This window comes from Nesoenas mayeri, assembly GCF_963082525.1.
Source record: "Nesoenas mayeri genome assembly, chromosome: 18".
Taxonomy (NCBI): domain Eukaryota; kingdom Metazoa; phylum Chordata; class Aves; order Columbiformes; family Columbidae; genus Nesoenas; species Nesoenas mayeri.
In genome coordinates this window covers 2,154,221-2,181,378 of record NC_137566.1, presented here as the reverse complement: position 1 = coordinate 2,181,378, position 27,158 = coordinate 2,154,221, and the positions used below count along the sequence as shown (strand labels likewise).

At 46.8% G+C, this 27,158-nt stretch overlaps 1 protein-coding gene across 6 annotated transcripts; it reads left to right on the top strand.

Annotated features, from left to right (window-relative positions):
• On the top strand, positions 1-26,513 carry MAN1B1 (mannosidase alpha class 1B member 1). 6 transcript variants are annotated; one of them, XR_013923028.1, is made up of 14 exons: positions 1-200; positions 2,458-2,566; positions 3,233-3,369; positions 4,382-4,542; positions 5,879-5,988; positions 8,335-8,520; positions 10,958-11,106; positions 11,750-11,938; positions 12,921-13,111; positions 17,167-17,287; positions 19,727-19,924; positions 20,265-20,396; positions 21,222-21,907; positions 26,212-26,513. XR_013923028.1 is itself a non-coding variant. In XM_080356033.1 (13 exons), the coding sequence occupies exons 1-13, from the start codon at positions 57-59 to the stop codon at positions 21,423-21,425; spliced, it is 2,028 nt and encodes a 675-aa protein (XP_080212159.1). In that variant the 5' UTR covers positions 1-56; the 3' UTR covers positions 21,426-23,719. The 6 variants fall into 6 exon arrangements, 2 of the variants coding, with proteins under 2 accessions (XP_080212159.1, XP_080212158.1); XR_013923029.1 differs by having other exon boundaries at positions 26,122-26,513; XR_013923030.1 differs by lacking the exon at positions 26,212-26,513 and adding an exon at positions 26,122-26,150 and having other exon boundaries at positions 21,222-21,904.
• Positions 26,514-27,158: the final 645 nt, after the last annotated feature.

The window sequence follows — 27,158 nt, the reverse complement described above, 5'->3', positions numbered from 1 at the left end:
GGAGCGGGATCATGGCGGGCGCCGGGCGGGCGGGCCGCGGGCCCTGAGGCGCCGCCATGTACTCGGCTGCGGCCGCCGCCGCCGCCTCCTCCTCTCCGCCGCGACGGGACTTCATCTCCGTCACCCTCAGCCCGGAGGAGGCGGTGGGCGTCGGCGGCTATAACAACAGCAAGGCCTGGAGGCGGCGCTCCTGCTGGCGGGTGAGGGCGGCTCCAGACCGAGAGGGGACCCGGCCCAGCGCGGGCAGCCGGGCGGTGACGAGCGGTACCGCGGCTGGTGCGGGGGCACCGGGCACTGAGGGAGCGCTCTGCGGCTGGGACAGCTGTCCCTGGCCTTGGGTGCAGCTGGACTGTGTTCTGGGTCCTGCCCTGGGACCGCCGTTCCGAGCTGGGGAGGGACCCGGCGCTGCGGGACCTGCGCTGGGTCCGGCCCGGGCAGTGGGTCCGGCCCGGGCAGTGGGTCCGGCCCGGGCAGTGGGTCCGGCCCGGGCAGTGGGGCCGCTCCGGGCAGTGGGGCCGCTCTGGGCAGTGGGGCCGCTCTGGGCAGTGGGGCCGCTCCGGGCAGTGGGGCCGGCCCGGGCAGTGGGGCCGCCCCGTGCTCTGGGGAGGCGGCTCAGGCCGGCGCTCTGTTCACGCGTGTTCGGGGCAGCTCTCCCCGGCTGGGTTTTTGTGCAGCGCAGGCTGGTTGATGCTCCAAGTCGTGCTTTATTTTTTGTGAACAGGATGCGCTTCGGGGAATCCTGCTCTCTGCGGGAGACATCTGGGGGGGCAACATTGTGCTCTCTGGGCAGGAGTGGACGGGGGTGAGATTTGGTCTTGGTGCCTTTGCCCCCTGGTTTAGGGCTTGAAGGAGAAGCCCCATCCTCTGCCCTGGGAAAGTAAACGGAACGGTTCTGGTTTCTGTGGGAAGGCTGAAATGTGAGGAGAGGGGTCTGTGTGGGTGTGACTTTGTCTGCTTGGGGCAGGAATCTTGGGCTGAGGGGACAGGTGGGAAACGCTGAGTCAAAAGGACACGATGACCCTCCTTGCGATAGGGGATGAGGTGTTGCTACCTATAGGGGCTTCATAGGTGGTCACATGAAGCATATGAGGAACTCCTTCAGGGAGGCAGTGTGGCAGCTTCTCTCTTATTAACAGCTGAGGACATGTGGGGATGTTTTACCCTTTTATCCTTATTCTTTGTCAGGAAAAAAAAAAAAAAAAAGGCCAAATGGTGTTGAATGTCCTTGTATGTTCTTGTGCCTCATTCCTGCCATCTCAAGACACTGCAGTCAGTGCCTCTTCTCCCATCCTGCCCTGAGGAGACACAGGGCTGCTGGTTCCTGGTTTCCTCTGCAACTGGGGGTGATGAGACAGAGTCAAAGGTGAAGGACTGGGATCAGCATCTTGTATGTGTGGGAAGAGTGGACAAGATTGGTGTCCTGTCAACAACATGGGAGGAAGACGGGACATGTGCTGTGGGGCTGGGCAATGTGAGCGCATGGATGGTGCTTCACTGAAACATTTGCAGCCGCTGGTTGTTATTCAGAGGATGAGAAGCACAGGAGGTGCTGTGGGGTGTAGGTGCTTTGCAGGAAGCTGCAGGTTGTTCTCGAGTGTAGCACTGACACTAAGGCATCCTCTGTATGCAAAAACCAGTGATGAGGAGCAAAATGCTGCTCTGGGGAATTTTGATAGGACTGTCAGGAATCTAACAAAATAGTAACTTAGCAGTTAATGTTTAACTCCAACTGCTCCCTCTCTAACTGGAGGAAATGTCTGTCTCAGACTAGTGTAGCATTTGCTGTCTGACTTTCAATGATTTTGTTGTATATACTTCAGTTTGAAAAACACATTTTTGCCCAGGAATAAATTTGAAAATATCATGGCTTGCTCTTGCTGGCTTACTTCATTTTCGTGTTGCTGCGAGTTGGTGATTTTATTTGGGGTGGCAGGGCAGTTTGGTGTGACAGTTCCATACATGTTTGCCAGAGACTTTTCTTGTCTGCTGGCCAGTCCTTATCTTATTTTGAGCCTTCTTTGCTGCAGTAACGTTTATAGTTTTCCTACCACCTTCTGTTTCTTGTTTTGCATGTGTGTTCTGTAGCACCTCCCCAGCCAGAAGGGAGGAGAGAGGCTTTGGGCTTGTTTTGCAGTTAGCATCTGGGCAGCTGTGCAGGCCGGTCACTGCTGGTGATGCTCTCTGGGGCTCTCGGCACTCGCCCCTCTCCGAGGTTTTGCAGCAGGTGGCTCTGATGTTTCTCTGCACCTGCCGTGCCCTGTGCTAGCGGGTTATGTTTCTGTTTTCTCTGTCATCAAAGAAAATAACCAATGGATGTCTGCAGTTGGAAACAGAGGGTAAAATTAAACCTGCTTGGTTTCTTTCTTACTCTGAATGAACTGATAAAGAGTTTATTTTTGAACTGAGTAGGTTCTTGCCATCATGCTAAATATTCTAACTCTTATTTCTCTCCTAAAGAAATGGAAGCAGCTGTCTCGACTACAGCGGAGCGTCATTCTCTTTGTGTTTGCCTTCTTGGCCGTCTGTGGAGTCATTTCCTACACAAGCATGGGGGAACCGTGGAAAAGTATGTGTTCCATGGGGCTCAGAATTACTGGAATTGCTGTTACATTAAAGAGATTGTTGTAGTTCTTATAATTAGTTTTAATTTGTAGTTCTTATAAGTAGTTTTGATTTCTATTGGCAATGACTGGGTATATCCATTAAAGTGCAGTTGTGAGATGAGTTTATGTGATGAGTTTCAATGACTTGTTTCTACTTAATCAGAAATATTTTTCATGTGCCTTTTCGTTTATCTTGACTAGAGCAACGTTTTATTTTAATTGATTACAATTCGGAGGCTGTGAGTGTTTTTTCTTTATGTTTGCATGTAGATATTGGTAAACAGTACGATAAGGTCATCCTCTCTTGGTTTTGATTGTCCATCACATTAGAAATTCCATGCTTTTCTATAACGGGAAGGCACATTTACCTTTGATATTATCTACTGAGAAGCTAAAATAATAGTAGTTTAAAAAAACCCATGTGCCTCTTAGCAGCCTCCATGTATATTGGGGAGAGTGTTAATACCAATGACACTTTTTTAATCTAACGATGAGTGTTTATCCACGTTGTGTGAATGGAAACACTTTCTGGAGGTACATCTGGTATGTGAGTGCAGCAAACTGTTAGAGATGTGCAGCCGGAGCCTGACCTGTTGGGTCGTTGTGCTGAGCAGTGTTTGTGTGCCCAGGTCTAACAAACAAACCATTGGATGAGCAGAAAACAGAACCAGAAATTCCCGGATTAAAGCTGGCGAATCCAGCTGTTCTCCCAGCACCACAGAAAGCAGATGCCAACCGTGGAGACTACCCGGAGCTTTCACCACAGGTACTACGGGAAGAAATGAGTTTTATAAACCTGCCAAAGAGTTTGTGAAAGCTGCAAATCGTGCTTGTTTCCAAGAGTTGTTGAGGAAAAGGGACTCGCAATAAAAATCTGCTCTGGGTGGAACGCTCTCCTCTCAGAAGGGCCTTTGGTGTAGTATTTCCTGCCTCTACCTTTTTTTATTTAAGTGTTCAGTGTATTATTTCTCGATCACTGGTACACCCAGCAGTGCCAGGGCTTTAGGTCATGGTCACCTCTTTCTTGAGGCTTCAGTTTCCTGCTGCGATTAATTAGTTTGGGCTGGGAGCGCACTGGACAGCAGTCTGGCCGCTGCGAGGAGCCGGGATGGAGTATGAGATGTAGGAAACCGTCAGCATCACACTGAGCGGGAACGGCTGTTCCGGTGGCTTGAAAAATAACTGCAAACAGAACCAGTGTTAGTGGGTTGTGAAGGGTTCCGTTTGCGGGGGATGCGATGGGAAAGAAGCATGCTGTGGATTAGTGGAGCTGAGGAACGCTGGAAATACTGGTTGCTCTTCATGTATTTACCTCACGAATTTGGGGATTTCCATTTAATGAATACGAAGTTTTGTATTAAATCTTTCCCTCACCATGCACAAATGTACACGTAGTACTGTATAGTAATTCTTGGTATTATCTAACATGGGCATTGGGTAGGATTTTCTTTTGTGTGCTTTTTGCATTTACTGTGCCTAGTATTAATAAAATGGAACCAACTATCTTCACAATCCTTTGGCAGTGCCTTGTGTTAAATTAGTATCTGGTAGCACTAGAGGTAGTTTAAAAGTAATTTCTCTGTATAAACTTATGAACTGGATAATTTTACCAAGGGTAAGTGAAAAAGCAAGGTCTTTAGTGTATTTTCCACGCAGGGCAGATACCAAAATAACATTTATCTGGAGTTATGTTTAACACTGGTATGCTGGTGATTTATGGTTTGAAATTTTACCACCTCTGAAACGTACCAAGCATATACTTTTTTCTTTATTTCCAGAAGCCTCCAAAGCCGCCTCATGTTCGGCGCGGTCCTTCCAACCTTCAGATCAAACCGCCGCGGAGGGACGTGAGGCCGAAGACCCGCCACGACACCAGCAGTGTTGGACAAGAGCCGGTCCACGCTGATCAAAATGAGAAAACAGAGAAATCTGTCATCAGGTAGAAAAGTCCCCAGCAAGTTCCAGTGCTCTGCCAGACCCCCAAATCTATCGGATGTTGGAGTGAAAATTGTGAGGGTTTTCAGTATGTGTGTGGATGTAGTTGTGTGCAGGGAGCTGTACAAGATACACTTATTCCTTATGGAAGAAAAATAATACAATTCAAAGACCCCTTACGCAGATACAGTAACATCTGTTACAGAGGGTCTGTGTTGCTGTGATTACATTTATATGGAGTTATTCCGTAAGATATTATTGACTGAAATATTTTGATTTGGGAATATGTGAAGGGCTGTAACTTGGGTGTGGAACAGACTATTACAAGTTCAGCAAAGGTTCTTAAGATTTGGAACACTAGGGTTTTTTTTTTTAATGTTCGTGTTCTTTTCAGCGCTGACAGCTGAGCTGATCACAGCAGCAGAACTCTGCCTGCATCAGCCTTTTGGCTGTTGGTATTATCCAGAAATCCCTCAGAGTGACTGGAAGTGTTTTAGTCGTGTGCTTCCACTTACACTGTAACTTGTAGAGTTCAATGGGTGGTAACAAGCAAACTCAGGAGAGCAATGGAAGCATAGGGGAGACTTGTTTCCAGTTTGAAGAATGAAAGTAGGAAATGAAATGATGGGATTTATGTAAGTTACGAGGTATGCTGACTGAACTGTAAACTTTAAGGCCTATAAGCCTGGTTCCCTCAGGACGCATGTCATGAACTCAAAGGCAACATATCTGTGTATTAAACAGCACGGTCAAGATCAATTGATCTTAATGTGAATGTGACTTGACTTGAAGTCCATTCTGAAAGTCTTTGCCTTCAGGAGATTCTTAATAAAACCCTCTGAAAACTGGTTTATGCCTCTGTGGCGGAAGGGAAGGCTTGGGAACCCCTTAATAGTAAAGCAAGTACTTTAAATGGCCCGTCCTTTGTGCTTGTTCATGAATTTTTGATGATGATCATCATGTGGTACTATTTAGTGTTATTGACTCTTGTGATCATTTCAGAACTGATAGGAGACATAATAAATCTAATGCAGCGTTTTCAGATGTTGTCATTCTATTTAGAAGGTCTTTTTAAAATTCCATTGCCAAGTTATTTAATGAAATTCCGAGAGCCCGTAAGACACATTTCTTAATCCAGTGAAATTTCTCTGCTGCAAATGAGTTTCTTTGAACAGAAAAAATGTCTTGTGGACAACATGGTTATTTTGATCCTTGACACAAAATCCAGCTCCTGTTTTATTGAAGTATAATGAGGGAAGGGAAATGCAGAAATAAGTCTTATTCATTTGCATTGACCTGTGATCAGATAAAGTCTTAATGACAATCCCTTGTGTTTGCAGCTGGAGAGGAGCAGTGATAGAAACCGACCAAAGCACTGAACCTCCCTCGAGTAAAATAAAGGAACCAGAAAAACCTTCATCTGTGGAAGCCGAAGACCAGAAGGAACCAGGTAAATAGTGCAGTTAATGATCCTTTTATTTCTGTTCCCTTTTATGATTGAAATTGTGCAATTCTTCCCCACACACCTCTACCATATTTATTTATTCATTTTAAACAAAAAATGTCAGAAAGATTATTTACATAGAACATGCAAGTCTTTCAGTGTCCTTATTGCCCGTGACAGCCTTGCTGGCTTTCAGAATTTGAAAATCAGTTGTAGTGACAAATATTTGAAATCAGCCTTTGGGAGGAGGCAGAGGCCCCATTCCCTGCAGGAAAGGACAGTTTGACGCGCGAGGGCTGGGAAGGGGCAGTTCCCCTCTCAGCAGCGCTTTTACTTTTGTTCTGCAAACACAGGGTAAGTTCCTTCCTCCCCAAATTAAGCGGAGCTGATTTTAAGGCCCCAGGAAGCCGCAGCAGTTGTCTTGCAGTTGCCATCCTCGTGGGGTGGAGAAGCTGTTGTTCTGCTTTCTGGGTTCACACAAGGAAGTTCTGATATAATGAACATGGCACATTGCAGTGTGATACGTTTGGCTTGTGCTGGCTTCATATATATGGTGTTAGTTGTGCTGCTTGGTGTTTCTGACTCCAGAAGTCTTTCTTTGTAGCTTTGAAAAATGGCAGCTAATGGGCTTGAAATTGTTCATGCTCAACTTTATGGGAAAATGTAAGCAAAAATTTCAGTAGAACCATGGAAAAGGACAAAGCTTTGTCCAAGACGGAAAATGCAAATTTTCATTCTTTTTTGTATTAAATGAAAAGTTCAAGAGAAATAGTTTTGTATAACTGGCTTTAAATTTAGAAGAAAGCACTTAATGAGACTGGGCAGATGAAGAGAAAATGGTATGTGATAATTGAGCCTAGAATCGTATTGTTAAGCGTATGTATTCAGCAGCTGAATTGCAGCTGATTTAATCAGTCTGAATTCTGGTATTTCCTGACTTTCAGGTCTTTGAGCTTTACTGATACTCATCTAACGACTGCGTATGATTATTTTAATGTTTTATGTGCAGAAGTGACTTGTTTTTTTGCCATGGAGAGATCACTATTTCCACCTGGCAAACTGCTGACCTGAAACCCTGCCTGGTGATTCTGTAAGGAAAAGCATAATCTGAGGATGTTTTTTCCATTACACTGATCATTTAGTTTGGAAAAGGGTTTATTTTGGGTAGAGTGCAGCAGAACGTGTTTGGTACAGCTGCATAACTCCCCTGCAGAAGTCACAGAACCCCAGGGCCCTGGTAAGCTCACCCAGTGCAGTCCCCCCATGGAGCAGGAACACCCAGATGAGGTTACACAGGAAGGTGTCCAGGCGGGTTGGAATGTCTGCAGAGAAGGAGACTCCACAACCCCCCTGGGCAGCCTGGGCCAGGCTCTGCCACCCTCACCACGAACAAGTTTCTGCTCATCTTTAAGTGGAACCTCCTGTGTTCCAGTTTGCACCCATTGCCCCTTGTCCTGTCCCTGGTTGTCACCAGCAGAGCCTGGCTCCATCCTCCTGACACTGCCCCTTTCCATATTGATCCCCATGAATGAGTCCCCCCTCAGTGTCCTCTTGTCCAGCTCCAGAGCCCCAGCTCCCTCAGCCTTTCCTCACACGGGAGATGCTCCACTCCCTTCAGCATCTTGGTGGCTGCGCTGGACTCTCTCCAGCAGTTCCCTATCCTGCTGGAACTGAGGGGCCACAGCTGGACACAAGATTCCAGGTGTGGTCTCCCCAGGGCAGAGCAGAGGGGCAGGAGAACCTCTCTGACCTACTGACCACCCCCTTCTAACCCACCCCAGGTACCATTGGCTTCCTGGCCACAAGGGCCCAGTGCTGGCTCATGGTCACCCTGCTGTCCTCAGGACCCCCAGGTCCCTTTCCCCTACACTGCTCTCCAACAGGTCGTTCCCAACTTACACTGGAACCTGGGGTTGTTCCTGCCCAGATTCAAGACTCTACACTTGCCCTTGTTCTATTTCATTAAATTTCTCCCCACCCAACTCTCCAGCCTGTCCAGGTCTCTGATGGCAGCACAGCTTCCAGTGTCACCACTCCTCCCATCTTAGTGTCATCGGCAAACCTGCTGACAGTCACTCTGTTCCCTCATCCAAGTCGTTGATGAATATATTGAATAATACTGGTCCCAGCACTGCCCCCTGAGGCTCTGCACTGGATCCAGGCCTCAACTGGACTCTGCCCCATTGACCACGACTCTCTGGCTTCTTCCCTTCAACCAGTTCACAGTCACCTCACTGCCCGCTCATCCAGCCCGCACTCCCTCAGTTCAGCTGTGAGAATGCTGTGGGGACTGTGTCAGACGCCTCACTCAAGTCAAGATGAAGTCCTGAGCCAGGTGTTTTCCCTTTGCAGTGCCCATCAATGACCGCCAGCTGGCCGTGATCGAGGCATTCCGCCACGCCTGGAAGGGGTACAAGGAGTTTTCCTGGGGCCACGATGAGCTGAAGCCTTTGTCCAAGTCCTACAGCGAGTGGTTTGGACTTGGCCTTACCTTAATTGACGCCTTGGATACCATGTGGATTTTAGGCTTAAAAGAAGGTAGTATTTTTTTCCTCCAAATTCCTTGTTTTCTGTTGAGGCAGCGCATATTCAAAATGCTTTGAGGGGAACACTTATTACCTGTGGCCAGTAAGTTTAGCTTTCCTGTGAGGGTAAATGCATACGTATATGTTTCTGTATAAAAAGAAATATTTTTTTAAAAAAAACTGTATTAAAGGACATAATTTTGAGCCAGAAAAAATATTCCACCATTACATATAATAATTGATATGTCCTAGAAAGTGTGGAATGGATTAGTAAGCCTCCTGACTTTTGTTTCTGTGTGTCAAGGGGTTAGATTGTGGGGTGACAATAAAACCCTGTCAGGTGCATTGTTAACCCCCTCTCCCCCTTCCTAGTCAGCACAGGGATCGGGAGGGAAAGAAGGACAGGGAAAAGAGAGCTGGAAAAATTAACAATGTTTTACTAATGCCACTAATAAGAATAGAGAAAATAATACAAAATATACAGAACCAATCTTGAAAGTCCCGGCAACTGCAGAGCCGGCAGCCAAAGTCCTGGACTGGACTCTGCAGCCAATGGAACTGGATTCAGTCTGTCACTGGCCTCAGTTCACAGGGACGACTCGCAAGGTCCTCTCCTAATGTCGCCATAAGGAAAAGGGACGAGATCCTCATGATCCCCCACTGTTATATGAAGTATCACGTGAATGGGATGTTATACTCCGTTGGTCAGTTTCTGGTCACCTGTTTCTCGTTGCTCCTCTTGTGAAATGTGAATCTGTCCTTATCAATAACCTCACATTCCATTGCTGTGTTCACCAAAACATGCATCTGGTTCTCCAGGAAAATGCAGCTCATGTGAAGCTTTGGCTGACAGGCACTTTCACTAACAGAGAAACTTGTTTTTAACAAAACCAGGACACTGCTGAGACCCAAGTGCTCTCTTTGTGCCATTGAACAGCCACTCTGGAGTTGCTGCCCACTGCTCGTAGGTCGTTAGCTGACAACCCCCAGGCTGTGCTTTATCACTCCTAACACCAGTATTTCATATTTGGATTTCGGAAGGTTGTTTCTGTAAGGAATGAATGGATGGAGAAGGGCACTGTTCGGTTCCTCCTTCCCAAGCTGCTCTGCTACCTGGATTTTTTTCACATTTATTCTAGAAGTGACTATGTTAGAAAACTTTCTAACATAGTGAAAACTAAGCCAAAAATTCTGCAATTCTGTTGCAAAAAAAGTGCTTAATCAGTATTTAAGAGTATTGGTGCCTGTGTTATTGGTTGGGGTTTTTTTGTGTGTGTGTGTGTTTTGGGGGGTTTTTTAGTGGTATTTAAAGATTTCTGGAACTCGTATCTATTTGACCTTGGTAGTTAGAGCCACCTTTGTAAACTCATCAGTCATGCACAATTTTGGTGTCAAGACAGGAAGAACAGAGCTACTAGTAAAGTGACAATAAACAGTGAATGTTTTCCATGGTTTTATCTCATCTGCCTTTGGAGTTTGTGTAAAATAGTAAATCAAATGAGAACTCCGTATCATGAGTTTGCAGCTCTAGGGCCGAACAGCCCGTCTTGAACTTTCATCGTGTTGACAGTGTGCTGCTTTTTTTTTCTTGATAAAAAAATGCATTGCGAACTACATAGAGCTTTTCAAATAAATATTAGTAATTTAGAAGTGATGCACATGGGTGCTTGGTGAATGCTTCATATTTGATAGCAGTTCTTTTGCTGATGGCCAGGAAAGCTCCTGGGGTTTCTTCTGGATACAAAATGCAGTGTAAATGAAGGTTCTGTTGGAGGTCGGAGGTGCTCGGCCTGCACGGTGACGCGTGAGCTCCCTCCTGTTGGACCCTGGACCAAATCAATCACTGGCTGATGCTGCTGAGAAACCAACTGTTGAATCTAAAATGGCTTTTTTACATTCCATTTGGAATCAGTAGTGCGGTAAACAACCGGTTTTGTTTCTGGGGAAAACAATTCCAGACTGTCGGGGTTTTGTGGATCCGGTTCTGGAGCAGGCGGCAGCGCGTTGCTGGACCGATGGCTGTTAACTGGAAAGCGACACCTGGTGTCTTGGGAGATAACGGCTCTGGTTTGGAACAAATGAAGTTCAGAAGGCTCTTGTGCAAGTGTAATAAATTATCTGACAAGTCAAATAGATGGACTTAAAAGATCTCAATTTTTGAACTATTTTAATAAAGAATTCCCCAATTTCTTGTATTTTTAGACTATTAGAAGCTTTTTGCTGGCTGTTTCTGTCTGTACGCGTCTGCAGTGCGTGCTGGGTGAGAATGAAGCTGATGGCAGTCAAGCTTCTCCCAGCATGTGCTATTCATTTTACTTTTCCACCTATCATTAGGATATCTGTAGACAGCTCTAAGTAACTGCCATGGATATATGGAGCACTGATGTCTTTAGTCTGGTTGTTGGAACATTCCAGAAGTTCGTAACTGAACTACTTTTTATACCTTGCAGAGTTTGAAGAAGCAAGAAAATGGGTAGCAAACGATTTAGTATTTGATAAAAACGTGGATGTGAACCTGTTTGAGAGCACGATCCGTATCCTGGGGGGCTTGCTGAGCACCTACCACCTCTCCGGAGACAGCCTCTTCTTGGAGAAAGCCGTGAGTGACCTGTCTGACCGATGGGCCGGATTGTGTGTTCCACACTGGGCAAAGCTGAGGGAAGATTCATCAGCGAGTTAAATGTTGCTGGGTTTTAACAGTTTCATGTTTAAAGTGAAGGGAAAGGGATTTACCATTAATCTTTTAAGCCTGCAGTTCTGTTTGCTCTCTGGTTGACCTCAGAGCCGTGCTGTGCTTTATCAGGTGTTCTAATATGCCTGTTCTTCTGTTGGTGAGGAGCTGAACGTTATAAAGTTTTTGAAACAAAAAGGGAAAGAAATGGTAGGAAAAGAGTAATAGTTGTGTTTTGTTGCCCTTTCTGTGCTTTTTAACAGCATCAGCCGCCTCTGTAGATTAGCTGGGTGCAGTCATTGATGTCAGGATTATATCATGTTGCACGGGGGTTGCAGACTCAGCTGTAGCTTGGGATGCTGGGAGCAAATTAAAACTCTGTACTCATTGCCATCAATAAATTCAGGACCTTTTTTAATTCTCGGCTTTCTTGCGACATCTAAAGCTAAGCTGCTGTTCGTTCTTTTTCCATCTGCTTGGTGAAATGAAGTCTAAAGGGATGTGCATGTGTGTGTATAATCATTTTTGGTTTTGTTTGTTGTTTTGTCCTGTGTTCTTGGGTTTTCTTTAGAAAGACATTGGGAACAGGCTCATGCCAGCGTTCAAGACCCCGTCCAAGATCCCATATTCGGATGTGAACATCGGCCGGGGCACCGCGCACCCGCCGCGCTGGACGTCCGACAGCACCGTGGCCGAGGTGACCAGCATTCAGCTGGAGTTCAGGGAACTCTCTCGTCTTACTGGAGATGAGAAATTCCAGGTATGGAAGTATCAGTTGATGGTTTTCTCTTTGTTCACCTCTCCACAGCTCCACCACTGACTCTCCGTCAGCACACTTGGTCTCTGTAGTTTCAAAGTGACGTTAAGTGAGTTGTGAAACTCTGGGGGAAGGAAAAGAAACAAAAGTAATTCAAATTATTTTCTTAAATCTCAAAAGCAGAGGGAAATAATTTTTTTCTTCCCTCAGAAACAGTTTTTGATTTAAAAACAAATGAAACAAAAATGCAAAGAGGAAACCAAAGCCACAACAAAACCAAAGCAAGCACCACCTCCCCCAGGCTCCCTGTTTTTATCACTGACATTCTCGTTTGACGATAGGTTATCAGATTTAGAAAAAATAGGAAGCTGAACAGCAGAGTGTGAAACTGCACCTTGTGTAACGTGATTAGAGCTCTGCATGTGGTTTCTTAACGCCATTATCTAAATGCAAAGAACAAAACCTTGGTATTTCCATCCAGGGAACTAAACGGTGACTCCCTAGGTAAGGGTCCGACAGCAGGTCACAGCATAAGATAAAGTCAGTTGAAAAGAAAAGAATTCCAGGGGAAATAATATTTCCCATTCTTCTTTTGTTTGGCGATGTTGTTTTGTTGTTTTAAACTGTATCCACAGCTGAAGATTGAGCTATTGCATGATTCACGTAGCTGTTATTTTAGCTGGACATCTACTTTGCGAGTGTGTTAAGTCAGGTTATGGTCCCATGCCATAGCACTGGCGTTCGAGTGGCCTTACTGGAGGGAAATAACTACAGTTACTTCACAGTACTGAATTGTACCCAGAACATTGTTTTGAGAGTCAGTTTGAAATGCTGTATTCAATAGACTGCACGAGCTGAACATGATGTCCCTGATGCAGATTCGAGGAAGAATAGTTAAAGATTTGTTATCGATGTGAAGTTACTACCCACAGTTTTGTACGTCATCAATAGCTGTAATTTCTGTGTGCTGTTTTCTTTCTTCTAGAAAGCTGTAGATGAGGTGATGAAGCACGTTCACACTCTCTCAGGGAAAAATGATGGACTAGTGCCTATGTTCATAAACACCAACAGCGGGCAGTTCACTCACTTGGGTGTCTACACCCTGGGAGCCAGAGCTGACAGCTACTATGAGTATTTGCTCAAGCAATGGATTCAGGGAGGGAAGAAAGAAAACGAGTAAGTTCTTTCCACTTCTCATAGCGGCGTGAGCTGTAAAACCTTCTGTCCTAGTTTGCTGCTTGAAGAAAAATAATGTATGCGCCCAACAGTCAACTGAAAAAATATGTATATATTTTAAAGGAAGCTAAGCAAGCAAGTGGCCTTGTGGTAACTTCAATATGAGAGTTAGGCTTAGTCTCAAAAATAACTTCTCAGAAAGCTTTGCTTCTTCAGCAGCATCAGATGTGAGGAGTGTTACAGACAGGAGAAGAGAATTAAGTCTTTGCAGTAGATACAGAGCATAATTAGATGCTTCTGGAATGCTTATGATACTTTATTTCATCAGCAATGTCTGTGTTTTCTCTGGGTTTGTTGGGGAAAGGTGAATCCCAAAAGATGGTTGAGGTGGGAGGCTTGGTCCAGAGGGAATAACTTTTCTTAGACAGAAGAGACTGAAGGTTGATGTCTGCGTAAGTTTTCATTTAGGTCTCTTATGCTTCTCTTACCTACACCGGTCAAGTGGAATAAAATGTTTGCAAAGATCAGAGGAATTAGAGATGTCGGAAAAGGTTTCCTTCAAAACAAGACACAAAATCTAAGCAGTTTGTGTTGCTTATAAGCGAATTATATTGGACTTGTTCATGTTGAGGGGTTTAATGCCTGCAGAGTGACAGTGTGCCTCTCTGAGCCAGCCCTTTACACCCGAGCGGATGCACCTCTACAAAGGAAGTTGGTGTCACTGCCTTTTCCAAGCCATACTTCACTGTCAATGGAGAACTGTTGTCCTTGGGAGCGTGAACGATGGCTTTTTGTGAGCCTCAAAATGGAATTATTTGACGGGGTTTTTGTCCCACATAAAAGTACTTTGAAACAAGGGAAATTCCAATTAAATACTGTAAAGCGATATTTCACAACAAGAGTGGTCAAACATTGGAGAAGTTTGCTCAATGTCATTGAATCTCCATCTTTGGATGGACATACGACTACATCTTGGGATGGAATTCCTAAAACAATGCATGGATAAGCCCTTAGGCAACCTGATCTAACTGAATCTGCTTCAGAGCAGAGGGCTGAAGTGGAGACCTCCAAGAGGTGCAGTCACAGGGACGTCATCTCATTGCAGCTACAGAGCCGTGCTGGGACAGCTCACCCGACCGGAGTGTTGTCCTGGAGGCCTCTGGACTTTTTAGGAAGGCCCGGCCAGCAAGGCGAGCTGGAGGAGTTGTACTTTATGTGAGAGAGCAACTGCATTGTATCGAGCTCTGTCTAGGAGGGCACGAAAAAACAAGTTGAGTCCTTATGGGTAAAAATTAAGGGACAGGCTAACAAGGGTGACACAACCATGGGTGTTTACCACAGGCCAACCAATCATGATGGGGAGGTTGATGAGGCTTTCTACAGACAGCTGGAAGCAGCCTCACAGTAGCGCTGGTTCTCACGAGAGACTTCAGTCGCCCTGACATCTGCTGGGAAGACAACACAGCTGAGCACGCACAGCCCAGGATGTTCCCACAGGTCACTGGTGACAATGTCGTGACTCAGGTGGTGGAGGAGCCAGCACGGAGAGGGGTGATGCTGGACCTCGTTCTAACAAACCAGGAGGGACCGGCTGGAGATGTGAGGGTTGGGGGCAGCCTCGGCTGCAGCGGCCACAAGGTGGCGGAGTTCAGGATCTGGTGTGGAAGAAGCACAGATTTCCGAAGGGTGAACTTTGGCCTCTTCAAGGCCATACTTGGAAAGATCCCATGGGATAGGGCTCTAGAAGGCAGGGGGGTCCAAGAGAGCTGGCTAATATTCAAATATCTCTTCCAAGCTCCAGACCAATGCATCCCTATGAGCAAGAAATCAAGTAAAGGGACTAAGAGGCCAGCATGGATGTGTAAGGAGCTCCATTCAAAACTCAGGTGGGAGAAGGATGTTTATGTAATGTGGAAAAGGGGACAGACCACCTGGGAGGAATACAAGGAGGCTGTTGGAGTGTGCAGGGATGTGGTGAGCAAGGCCAAGCTCCACTTGGAATTAAATCTGGCCAGGTGTGTGAAGGGCAATAAGAAGGCTTCTCCCAGTACATCAGCAGCAAAAGGAAGGTTGGGGAAAATGTAGGTCTGCTGCTGAATGAGGAGGGTGCCCTTGTGACGGATGATACAGAGAAGGCAGAATTACTGAATGACTGCTTTGCCTCTATCTTTACTGCTACGACCAGCACTCCAGAATCTCAGATGCTAGAGACGGAAGAGAAAGTCTGGAAAAAGGGAAACTTACCCTTGGTTGAGGAGGGTTCATTCAGAGAGCATTGAGGCAAACTGGACATCCACAAATCCATGGGCCCCGTTGGGATGCAGCTGTGAGTACTGAGAGAGCTGGCAGATGTGATTGCTGAGCTGCTCTCCATCATCTTTGAAAGGTCATGGAGAAGAGGAGAGGTGCCTGAGGACTGGAAGAAAGTCCATGTCACTCGTCTTCAAAAAGGGCAAGAAGGACGATCCGGGAAGCTACAGGCCAGTCAGCCTCACCTCCATCCCTGGAAAGGTGGTGGAACAACTCATTTTGGATGTCTTCTCCAAGCACATGCAGGAAGAGATGATTATCAGGAGTAGTCAGCATGCATTCACCAAGGGGAAATCATGCTTGACTGACCTGACAGCCTTCTGTGGTGGCATGGCTGGCTGGGGAGAGGAGGGGAGAGCAGTGGATGACTTGACTTGAGCAAGGCTTTTGATACTGTGTCCCACAACATCCTCACAGGCAAGCTCAGGAACTGTGGGTTGGATGAGTGGACAGTGAGGTGGATCGTGAACTGGCTGGACGGCAGAGCTCAGAGGGTTGTGATCAACGGTGCAGAGTCTGGTTGGAGGTCTGTAGTTAGTGCTGTTCCCCGGGGGTCCATACTGGGTCCAGTCTTGATCAACCTGTTCATCCATGACTTGGATGAAGAGACTGAGTGCACCCTCAGCAAGTTTGCGGGTGATCCCAAACTGGGAGGAATGGTTGATGCACCAGAAGGCTGTGCTGCCATTCAGCGTGATCAGACAGGCTGGAGGAGTGGGCAGAGAAGAACCTGATGGGATTCAACAAAGGCAAGTGTAGGGTCCTGCACCTGGGGAGGAACAACCCCCGGCAGCAGCAGAGGTGAGGGCTGGACCTGCTGAAAGCAGCTCTGCAGAGAAGGACCTGGGAGTCCTGGTGGACAGCAGGGTGACCATGGGTCAGCAATGTGGCCTTGTGGCCAAGGAGGCCAATGGTACCTGGGGCATGTGAGGAAGAGTGTGAGCAGCAGGTCAGGGAGGTTGATCCTCCCCCTCTGCTCTGCCCTGGGGAGGCCACATCTGGAGTTGTGTCCAGTTCTGGGCTCCCCAGTTGAAGAAGGACCAGGAATTACTGGAGAGAGTCCAATGGAGAGCCCTTGGAGCCATGTTTGTAAGATGCTGAGGGGTCTGGAGCATCTTTGTGATGAGAGACTGAGAGAGCTGGGGCTGTTGAGCTGGAGAAGAGAAGCTGAGAGGGATCTGATCAATGGGATCAATATCTCAGGGTGGGTGTCAGAGGATGGACCAGACTCTGTTCATGGTGCCCAGCGCCAGGGTGAGGGGCAACGGGCACAGACTGAAACACAGGAGGTTCCATGTGAACATGAGCAGAAACTTGTTTGCTGGGAGGTGCCAGAGCCTGGCCCAGGCTGCCCAGAGCGGGTGTGGAGTCTCCTGCTCTGAGACATTCAAACCCCCTGGACCCACCTGTGTGATCTGCTCTGTGACCCTGCGTGAGCAGGGCTGGGCTGGGGATCTGCAGAGGTCCCTGCAACCCAACCAGGCTGGGATTCTGTGATTGATTAATACTTATATAAAGGTTTTACTTGAAAAGTAAACCCTGTTTTGCCACGTTGCAAGGGGTAACTAATTAATGTTCTGTTGATGGTGACTTTGAGAGTTTTTTGTCAGTTTTCACATTTGGTTAAATATTGGTTTTTAGACTGAAATAGCAGTCTCCAGAAGGATTGTGCTGAACGTCAGCTGTGATTAAACGTGTTCTTACAGCAGCTATGTGGGCTAACTGGGAATGATTTCACTCCACAGGCTGTTGGAAGACTATATGAGAGCCATAGAAGGGGTGAAAAAGCATCTTGTGCAGAGGTCACAGCCCAAGCAGCTCACTTTCGTGGGAGAGCTCGCCCATGGCCACTTCAGTGCCAAGATGGTAAGAAGTACAATTGCATTTAAAAAAATCAACAAAACCGAAAAACTGCCACCAAAAAGGGACCCCAAACATATGGATGGGCAAATGCAAAGCTGCTGTGCTGTCTTTCCCCCCTCCCCCTCCCATGAAAATAAACAGACAAACAACCAAACAACAAAACAACCAAAAAAAACCAACACAAAAGCCATGAAAAAGCCAGGACTATATTCGGTGTGATGGCAGTGCTGAGTAGTTTGTAGACACCAGGCACCTGTGCAAACCAGGGGCCTTCACCTTGAGTTACTGCAGTAAATGCGGTTGTGTTCCTATCAGATGGAACATTTTGGTGCTAGAGACAAATCTTATTTCTTTTTCTGTTTTGGTCATAAAATTCCAGCATCTGAAACTGTTGAGGCAGTGCCTATTTTATATATCCTTTTATTTTCCATAGTTCAAAAATATATGTGGACACTTGCACACTTGGCTTTTCAGAGTTAGCATCAAAAGCAGCAGGTGATCTAATGCTGTGCTACTGGGTTAAAGGAAAAGTGTTATAATATTGGAGGGTTCTGTCCATTCATAACATTAGGTTGTTTTTCTGTATGTAGGGTTAGTAAAATACGTTAGCTGTAGGGAAAGTTGATTGAGCTTAACCCCCTTCTCTTAATCTGTGCATTCATACTTTTTAACATATATTTTAAGGTCTTTTGGTTAAAGGTCTCACGCAAGTGTTGTATGTGTGTGTGGCTTTTTAAGATATGTGTTACTCATGTATGTGTAGCCTTGCACGTCGTGTTTCCATACCTGAAGTGAGCTTCAGTGAGTTCTTTGACTTGTCTGGTTTCTTGCTGGAGTGTTTCTGAGATGGTCAGTTCTGGTTTTCAGGTGATTTCCCCCAGTCTGGCCAGACGTGCTGTGAGGGCAGAGTCTGGTTTGGTCTGGGTGGAGGGGGCACCCCCATCCCACGCTGTGACACAATTCAGTTCAGATCTGGCTCAGGTTTCTGCACGTGTCAGTGCACCTGCTTCTGTTCGGGGGTTTGGTGTTTATCATTGGGTGAAAGGCTCCCCAGGTGTTGCACCCTGACCAACTGGAAAAACGAGGGATGTCCATCTCCTGTGTCCGTGTTGACCTTCCCCACCCTCAACCGTTTCCTTTAGGACTGGACAAAGCTTTTAAAGGTCCATCCAGGTGCTTGTGCACTGTTTGTACTGTGGTTTTGGGTGGTGAAACCCAGGTTTTCATTCTGAACTGTAAGAACCATTTGAAATTCCATGTGATGTCCATCTGTAATGGTTACGTTCACAATGTCAGTGCTGGATTAGCTCCTCAATGAGGACAGTCAGCCTCATATTGTAAATTGAATTTTGCTGGGCATGACTATTGGGCATTTCATACAATCTGTTTTTTGATGTGTTGTTGGAAAGCTAACTAAATTAATCTCGATTGTTTAAAAATGTTGCACAGTTCTTGTAGCAATACCACTCTTCTTGGCCTTTGAACAAGTTGTTTGCTGTGGCAAGTAAAAGCTAAGAAAGAAACGGCCCCAGAGCGCTTTCATTGTGGCTGCTTCGCCTGGGGAAGGCGGCAGGAACGCTCCTCGCACCCCCGCCCCAGCCGCCCCTGGGCCCTACAGACACAGAGCCGAAGCGGTTTATGAGGTGTCTGTGCTGTGAACAGGACGGGCGGCAGAGCGGGGGCTGCGCACGGACCAGCCGCACCCCGGCTCCAGGAAAACGGTGCTTGTGCACCTTCGGTGCCTTTAGACCTGAGCCGTAACAGCTTCTGCACCCCAAATAACATTGCCTCAAGGGCTGAGCCGTTGGACAGGAATGCGCTCGAAAGCTCACCAATGTTTTCCAGTTCTGCCAGTGGATCTAACGCTCTCTGCAGCTGTTGCCTCTCCTATAGTGATGCTGAAGTGATTATTTCAGAATTATTAAAATCTCCCTCAGCTGACCTCTCCCCATTTTCCAAAGCTTTGTTTTCTGTGGCCAACTCCCATCTCTGTTCCATTTTAGGTTTAAAATCAAATTCAGGTGATCAGTTTGTCCCTTGAGTTGTGTCTATTGAGAAATCTTGGGAGGATTCTGCCCACGCCCCTTCATGGGCCGGTATGGAATGTCCACTCCTGGGAAACCGAAAGGCACACTCTCCCCCTTGCTCTGGCCTCAGCCCTTTCAGAAACCTGACAGAAAACCACACCATCTTGTACATTTATCCAATGAGCGACGTCTCTGTAATGATCCTGCCTGCCTCGCACCGTGTTAAGTCAGATTGTTTAAAAAGTTACCCTCGAGATATTGGTACCTGAAATGTGAAACTAAACCCCAAAAAACCCCAAAGAAACGAAAGACACACAGATGAGGGACAGAGAGGTGCACACACACACACACACACACGCACACACACACGTCTGCTGTGTTATTTTCTCCCAGTATGAGTTGTCTTGTCTTGCAGGATCACCTGGTTTGCTTTTTGCCCGGTACTTTGGCGCTGGGGGCTCACAACGGGTTGACGGCTGATCATATGCAGCTGGCCGAAGCTCTTATAGAAACCTGTTACCAGATGTATGCTCAGGTAGAGACGGGCCTGAGTCCAGAGATCGTGCACTTCAATCTTCATGCAGAAAAGGGCCACAAAGATGTGGAAATCAAGGTAAGCAGCTGACTGGCCTGAACTGTAATTTGATGATTTTTCTGTATCTGTTCTGCTGTCCAAACTCCCATCTGGGTATTGGCAAAGTGCTCTGTTGTGGGGCAGCTTGTTCTTTTGCTGCCTCACTTTCTAGGTTTTTAATTGTATTGTGTAATTAATTTTATTATTCTAGGTTTTTTATTTAATTTACTTTTAGTTAACTCTGTAGTGTACTTAGAATCTGAGTTATACATAATGAACTCTTTGCGGTAGATGGAGATGGGAATCGCTACTTTTCTCCCTGCACGTGTCCTTGAGGAAGTTCCTTGTCTGAAGGGTTCTTGCGTTTTCTCCCTCGCAGCCCGCAGACAGGCACAACTTACTGCGACCAGAGACTGTGGAAAGCCTTTTTTATATGTACCGCTTCACGGGTGATAAGAAATACCAAGACTGGGGCTGGGAAATCCTGCAGAACTTCAATAAATACACACGGGTAAGGTCAGCTTATCACAGCCTTGTTCTATCAGGACTGTGTTCACTTCACTCACCTGCTCTCTAACAAGAGCTTCGGAAACCTGCTCTCTTTCAAGATTCTTCAAATACCTGTGAGGAAATTGATAAGAACACAGACAGGAATTGAGTTCCCGCAGTGCCGTACAGTTTGACAGACGCTACTTAGTGCAGTCAGGGAAAGAGCTGGTGTTACGTTGATGCAGAAGCCGAACGCAGACTGCGCAAGGGCCTCTGCGTCGTCTCGGAAGCTGCCGGAATCTCTGCTATCGCCTTTTTTAGAGTTCAGCACCCAGAGGACCTGGCTGGTTTGGAAGAACCCTCTGGGTGATGCTGCAAAGAAAAATGTAGCCACGAAATGGTGTTAATGTTTTAATAGAGGGATTTTGTTTTCCTGCTGACTACAGAGGCATCACTCTCTGCTGTGAGATGTGGCCTAGACGCCCATGGGCATTAAATAGCTGTGGTCTTATCTTAAGAGAATAGACATGGTACTTTGAGCAACTCCGGTGTAGGAATTGCACTGGTTACTTTCTGTACATTTGTCCAGAAACTTCAAGGGCGTGTTCTTTGTGAAACCTCTTTAAATTAAGCCTAAATGGACGTGTTGCTTCATTTTATCCTTGTGGTTTCTTCTAAAATGCAATGAGATATTTTTCTTAACTGAAGTTTTATATGCAAATGACAAACATGCTGATTTGTTTCTTGGCACTTACTTTCTCAAAGTGCATCTGGATGTTAACAAGTGAAAATAACCTATTTTAGATTATCAAAATATACACAATTTCTTTTTCTCTTTTTGGCGCAGGTTCCTACAGGCGGTTACACCTCCATTAACAACGTCCAGAACCCCAGCAACCCAGAGCCACGAGATAAGATGGAGAGCTTCTTCCTCGGGGAAACACTCAAATACATGTTTCTGCTGTTCTCAGATGACATAGACTTGATCAACCTCGACAAATACGTATTTAACACAGAAGCTCATCCGCTCCCTATCTGGGCGCCGGCGTAGACTGGGGGTCAGTTGACCTTCCAGTGGTGGCGTTTTTATCTTCAAGTCACTTTACTGTTCAGGGTTTGAGGAGAGATGCTATAGTGCACCTTTTTCTTTTTGGCTTAAAACAAAACAAAACAACCTTTGGGAAAGCATCTCTGGTTTGGAGAAATCATGTCAGTCTTAAATCTAATCCCTGGTTCAGGGATGGACAAGCTGTGCCATACTGAGCTGGTTTTCCTCGTATTGATGATGAGGTCCAGAGAATAATTGTAGCGCGGACCATGACATTCATGGGGCTCTGGTGAACCAGAACTCGCATGTGTCAGTCTTACTAAACGCTCATTAAATATCAGGAATGCAGCAAGTTGTCTGACAGCACAGGACAGCACAGCCCCGGGGAGAAGGAACAAGCCCACAGGTTCCTGGTTTATTCTGGATTCACCGAAACACTCGGTGACTGCGCCGTTCCGCCGGCAGAGCGCCCGGTGTTTCAGGTGGTAAGTGGGATAAACTAAAGAACCGTAGCGTTGTTGGGGCAGCGCTGAGCTGGCAGCATTGCTGCCCATGCTCTGGTGTCGTTGTGACTGAGCTCTGCTGCAGCACATTGGGAGCAGCAAAGCGTCTGTTGAACAGTGTCTTAGTTTTATAGAGCACTTTGAACTGTCAGTTCAAGCCGTGGCTGAAACGAATGATGGAAGAGAATTTGCTGCTGGTTTGGCTCAAAGTGGTGTCTAATTTTGTAGAGCTATTGCGGTTTTTTAACTTATCTGCAGGAATGCAGGAGAAAATGTGAAACGCAAGTGAAACTACACATGCATTTTCTATATTATTTGCATCAGTTAGACTCAGGTATTCTGACTGAAAGCTGCTTTCTGAGGCTGGGCACCGGGAAGGCTTGTGAGCACATTGGGTGTCATTGTCAGTCCGCCTCCCTCGTCCCTTCGCATCCACCATTGCAAACAGACCTACACCTGTACCACAAACTGTGGGGAAGTTTTCTTCTTTTTTCTCCTTAGAAGCACTTTGGGTAGAACTATTTTTATTAGTATGAAAAACAGACAGTCTGAGTGTATTACAACAATTCCTGGTCCAAATAGAATTAGTGACATCTCTTCGGTTGCTTGAAGACAAAACAGACCCAGGTGTTTTTTCAGAATCTTCTGTCAGCCCTGGGATCTTTCATTTTTATATGTGCAAATAGGTTACAAACCATGAATTTGGCAGTCAGCTTTCTATAGTGCTTTTCCTTTTGGTTTTGTGGCTACTCGGACAGTCCTGTATTCACAGATGAGTTCTCGGAAATGTTACTTGTTCGTATTTCGTACAGAGGTTCTCACCAAAACGTCCTTTCCCGTCACCAGTGGGAGTGGCGGGACGGGGCTGGTTTGTGGTGGACAGTCCCCTCCGAACCTGGGACTGATAGACGGAACTAATTAAATCTGATTGTAATGATTAACTTGCCGGTGGCTGAGGGGGGTATGTGTATTTTATAGTATTTGTAAAGTCAGATGCCTCTCTTTGTTTTATGCTGATCAATTCTGTTTGCTGAAGTCAGAAGTTACCCTTGGGACCACTATTTAAGTCTTTCAAAGAGTATTTATCATTCCCTGTACTAATGATGGCTTATGGAAATGGAGAAATTCTACAGATTCTTTAAACGCACGGTTTTGTGTCATCAGAGAACTCTGGGATTTGCAAAGCATGGCAAGTTTGTGCAGAACGTTCACGTGCCACCAGGAGCCCTGGAAGCTGACGTCTCCCGTACAGGTGTCACGGAGCCCTGGGGCGGCTGCTTTGTCTGCACAACCGATCTGCTCCTAAGGCTTTTGTTTTGTTTGACATAACAGCGAAGAAGGAAAATGCTGTAGAAATGTGGGAGGAAACGCCTGCAGTGGGTTTGTTTGTGGAGGTTTGTGTCACTGAGGAGCTGGGCGCTGCCTGAGAGCTGGAGGCTTAAAACGAGATTAAACAAAACAAAGACAAAATCAGTGAAACTCCCCAGGCCCTACTGACTTGTGTTGCTTGGGCCTTCTGCCCTCAATTGAAGCTCGTGTTGATTAATTAGTTAATCATTTAATTAATGACTTTGCTATGGTTTGTAAAACTCCCAGAGTTTTTTGTAGAGGAAACAGGTTTCTTAGGCAGTGGAACACATACCAATGCTCACCAAAAATCTTCTGTTGTTGAAGTCTTAATATAATTGACTCTACAAATGGGACTGCGGGAGTCTGTGTTGTAATTTTTTTGCCTTATGATTGGGTTGAGACTAATAATCCATTTCATAATGAGTTGAAGGAAAGAATAAATCATCACTTTCCCAAACACAATTCTGAGTGTGCTGGTCCAACTGACTTCTGTTCTACCCAATTGTTCCTGGGAAACTGAGTCTCTTTGCCAAGTGTGGCTTTACTGTCCTTGTCCTTTAAATCTGTCCTTTAAATTCTATATCATGTGAGATGGCACAAACCTCAATAATCTGATAAAAGCTCATTGCTTTTTCCTGTTCCTTTGCAAAGGTCACTTTAGTTGTGTGTTTATTTTTACTTAACATGTTGTGTCAGGTGAGTGTCTGAGCTTCACAGCCCATCTCACTCCCACCATGTGCTCCCCAGCACAACAGAGGATTCGCACATCTGTGAAGAGTTTTCTCGAGTACTCTGGTTCCTTGAGCTGAGGCCTGGACCGCGGGGTCTGGCCCCGTGTCCTGTTCCGCTGTTCCGGTACTCCTGGAGCCCGAGTCGAATGTTACGGAAAGGTCACCTCTCTACCAGTGGTTCTGTGCTTTTGCACAAAGAGCTGCCTTGGTTTCCCTCTGAGAGCTTGAGTGCCTTCCCTAATTAAAATAACACAGCCCAAACCCCGGCCCAGCCAGCTGTCCCGTCCACTGACAGTCCCCGACGGGCACGGCGGCCGAGGGCTGCACAGCGCAGGACGTGCGGGACTCACACTCGGGGCTTAAACCACAGCTTAGAAAAAACTAGACCTGTTTGCTCAAAGCAAATTCTGTGGACAATAGGGGCACATTTAGCATCTAATCTCTGAGCTTTTTGAGAACTGAGATCTCACCACAGGTCTTAAAACTGGAAGCTTTCAAGGTTCGTAATGTTGGCCGACAGCGGCCCAGTTTCACAGGGCTTCCCGTTAACAAGGTTCCTGACATTGCTCAGATCCAGCTGTATTTACTCCTCCTAATAGTAGCAAAGAATCCACTTTGTTTCCTGCTCTACACCAGTGTGATGTTGCAGTGTCGGATGCAGACATGACAGGTTTTTGTGTGCACAGTTTTGTGTCCTTCTTGTGCCCTTCAGGACCGATTTCCAGTGCCACGCTCTGTGTATTTAACAGGGTAGCTCTGTACTGGCTGGCACGCTTGGTGCTTCAACAGAAGGGTTAAGAGTTTCCCAACTTTGGATTCGGGGAGAAAGGCTTATTTTTTTGTCTCCATCGAAGTCTGGAGGCCTTGGCTGCCGCTACAACCCAACCCTGCTCAGAAACGGATGACTTGTGCTTGCCGGGAAAACCTGCTGGTTGCGCCATCAGTTGTGAAGCTCTGACCTAAAGGCGTGTGACCAGACATGCACTTCTCGCTGCTGTGTGCGCTGTCTTGGTCCCGCTCCTCCCGCTGGTGATGACCGGGTGGACGAGGCTTTTCTCAGCACCCACCCCGGTCCAGCGCTGACCCCGCGTGGGGCTCCCCCCGTGGCGAGTGCTCTGGGGCACGGGCTCCGCGTCCTCCTGCGCTCCTGCCGGGACCTGCGGCTGCTGCTCGGGGCCCTTCAGCCCAGAGGGCACCGCACGCCCAGGGCTTTCCACTTAGTTCCCATTCTCCCTTGCCCAGAACTTCCAAACGTTACAGATGTTTGTGGCAGTGGCCTCAGACATCCGCTGCAGTTTCTGAAGCCTGTTTTTGTCATCGTTTTTAGTGCTGCTCATCTATCATCTGCATGGAAGTCGATGTATATCTTATGTATCCCTTTGCCATGGCATCTGAAAGCTTTTAGTTCATTCTTCCATATAAATCAAACCATTTGTGTCCCTTGCACTATGTGGATTCCTTTGTGGCAAATACTATCTGCAAGAGGAAAATAAGAGATCGGTACGGTGCATTGTAAGAGGATTAAAGAACTCTAATCCTTCTGGAAGGTCAAAAGGCACAAAACAACCCGCTGGCCGGACGCGGTGACTTGCAGGTTACTTTCCAAAAGACTCATAATGAACTTGTCTGCTCTAATGCACTGCTGGCTTGCTTTAATTAGGCTGCCTGCTTGCTGGGAGCTAAGGATGCTGTTAGAAAGGTGATAAAACCAAGATGTAATCGTCTCTGTCTGCAGACACATCCAGTGCTGTTTCCTTTTTTAATGCCGTGCTAGTCCTCACGAATTGGTGGGGTACAGCAGATTTAAACTCAGGAAGGCCGGGTCCCTGTGGGCATGGAGGGTGAACACCAGGCTCTGTGTCTCCGTGAGGCTGCGAGGGGCTGGATAAGCTGCAGTTCCAGCAGAAAGTCTGGAGCCTGACTTGAGTCTGAGCAAAGGGGACGTTGAGAGCTCTTAGCAGAGGTGTGGAGGTTTTCATCAGCACAAACGGAGACGACGTGGGTCTTAGTGGGGATGTAGCTCCACTAACAGTCTTAAAGTGTTTTTCTTTGGGAGCTGGAGTTTGACTAATCGGGTCTTCCCTATGTTGTCCTTCCTTTTTACACACCTGAGAGATCTGACAAGCGGCTCCATCTGTTCCTGCTCTTCCCCGCACTCCTCAGCGAGGTTGGGGACCAGGCGCTTTGGCCTTTTGTACTTAACAGGGAAGAGGCGAGTGGATCGTATGCGAAAAAACCCCTTTTGTCCACCTGACTATTGTGAAACACCACGGGCGGCTGACGCGGCGGCTCTGGGAAGCAGCTGCTCCGCGGTGGCAGCGAGGACCCCGCGCTGCAAATAGCACAAAGCCGCGTGTTTGAGCAACGGACCAGGAACCAAACAACGCTGAGGCTGCCGTGTAAGCACCGTCAGCCCTGGGAGGCTCCTCCGCGAACTCATAAAATCATTATAAATAGGTCACCTGAGGCATGAAATTGATTACCAGGGTTTAATATTTTTGCAATTACGCTACTATTTATTGGAGCACAGAAATTCCAGTAGGTAAGAATCCACCTGTTCATGTGCAAAGATGAGTTTACTCCACCTGGAAAGGTGAGAAATATCCTTTTTTATCTTCTCTGGTTATATTGCCAAGCAAAGACATTACATCATACACTTTGATAAACTTGTGATTTATTTTAAGAAGACCTGCAGATTTCTCAAGTGAAGCGTGCTCTACTGGCCACCCATGTGGAGACCTCGAGTGACAGCAGCACACACCATGATTACTTGCTGTAAATCTCCAGCCCAACAACTGGGGATCTCTGGTACAAGGTGAAAACACAACCAACCAACCCAAACCTGCAGCACTGGATGAGGCTGATACAACTGGTCACTGGAGAGTCCCCGGGGAACCCGGGTAAGTAACGACCACACCTCTGCTGCTCCGCTGGTTATCTAGTATTTATGTTTCATCTAAAAATAACTGCTTCAGCCTTCAAGTGCCTCTGGCAACCATGCTTTTCAGAACAACGATCAATCTTGGGTCTTAAGGCACGCTCTGGTTTCCACCAGTTACAATGCCCTCTCGTTCTGAGCGAGTGTGAAACCCACACGGCGGGGTTTGCGCTGCAGTCAGTGATTTGGCCTTTTGCTTTTCTTTATGGTGTCC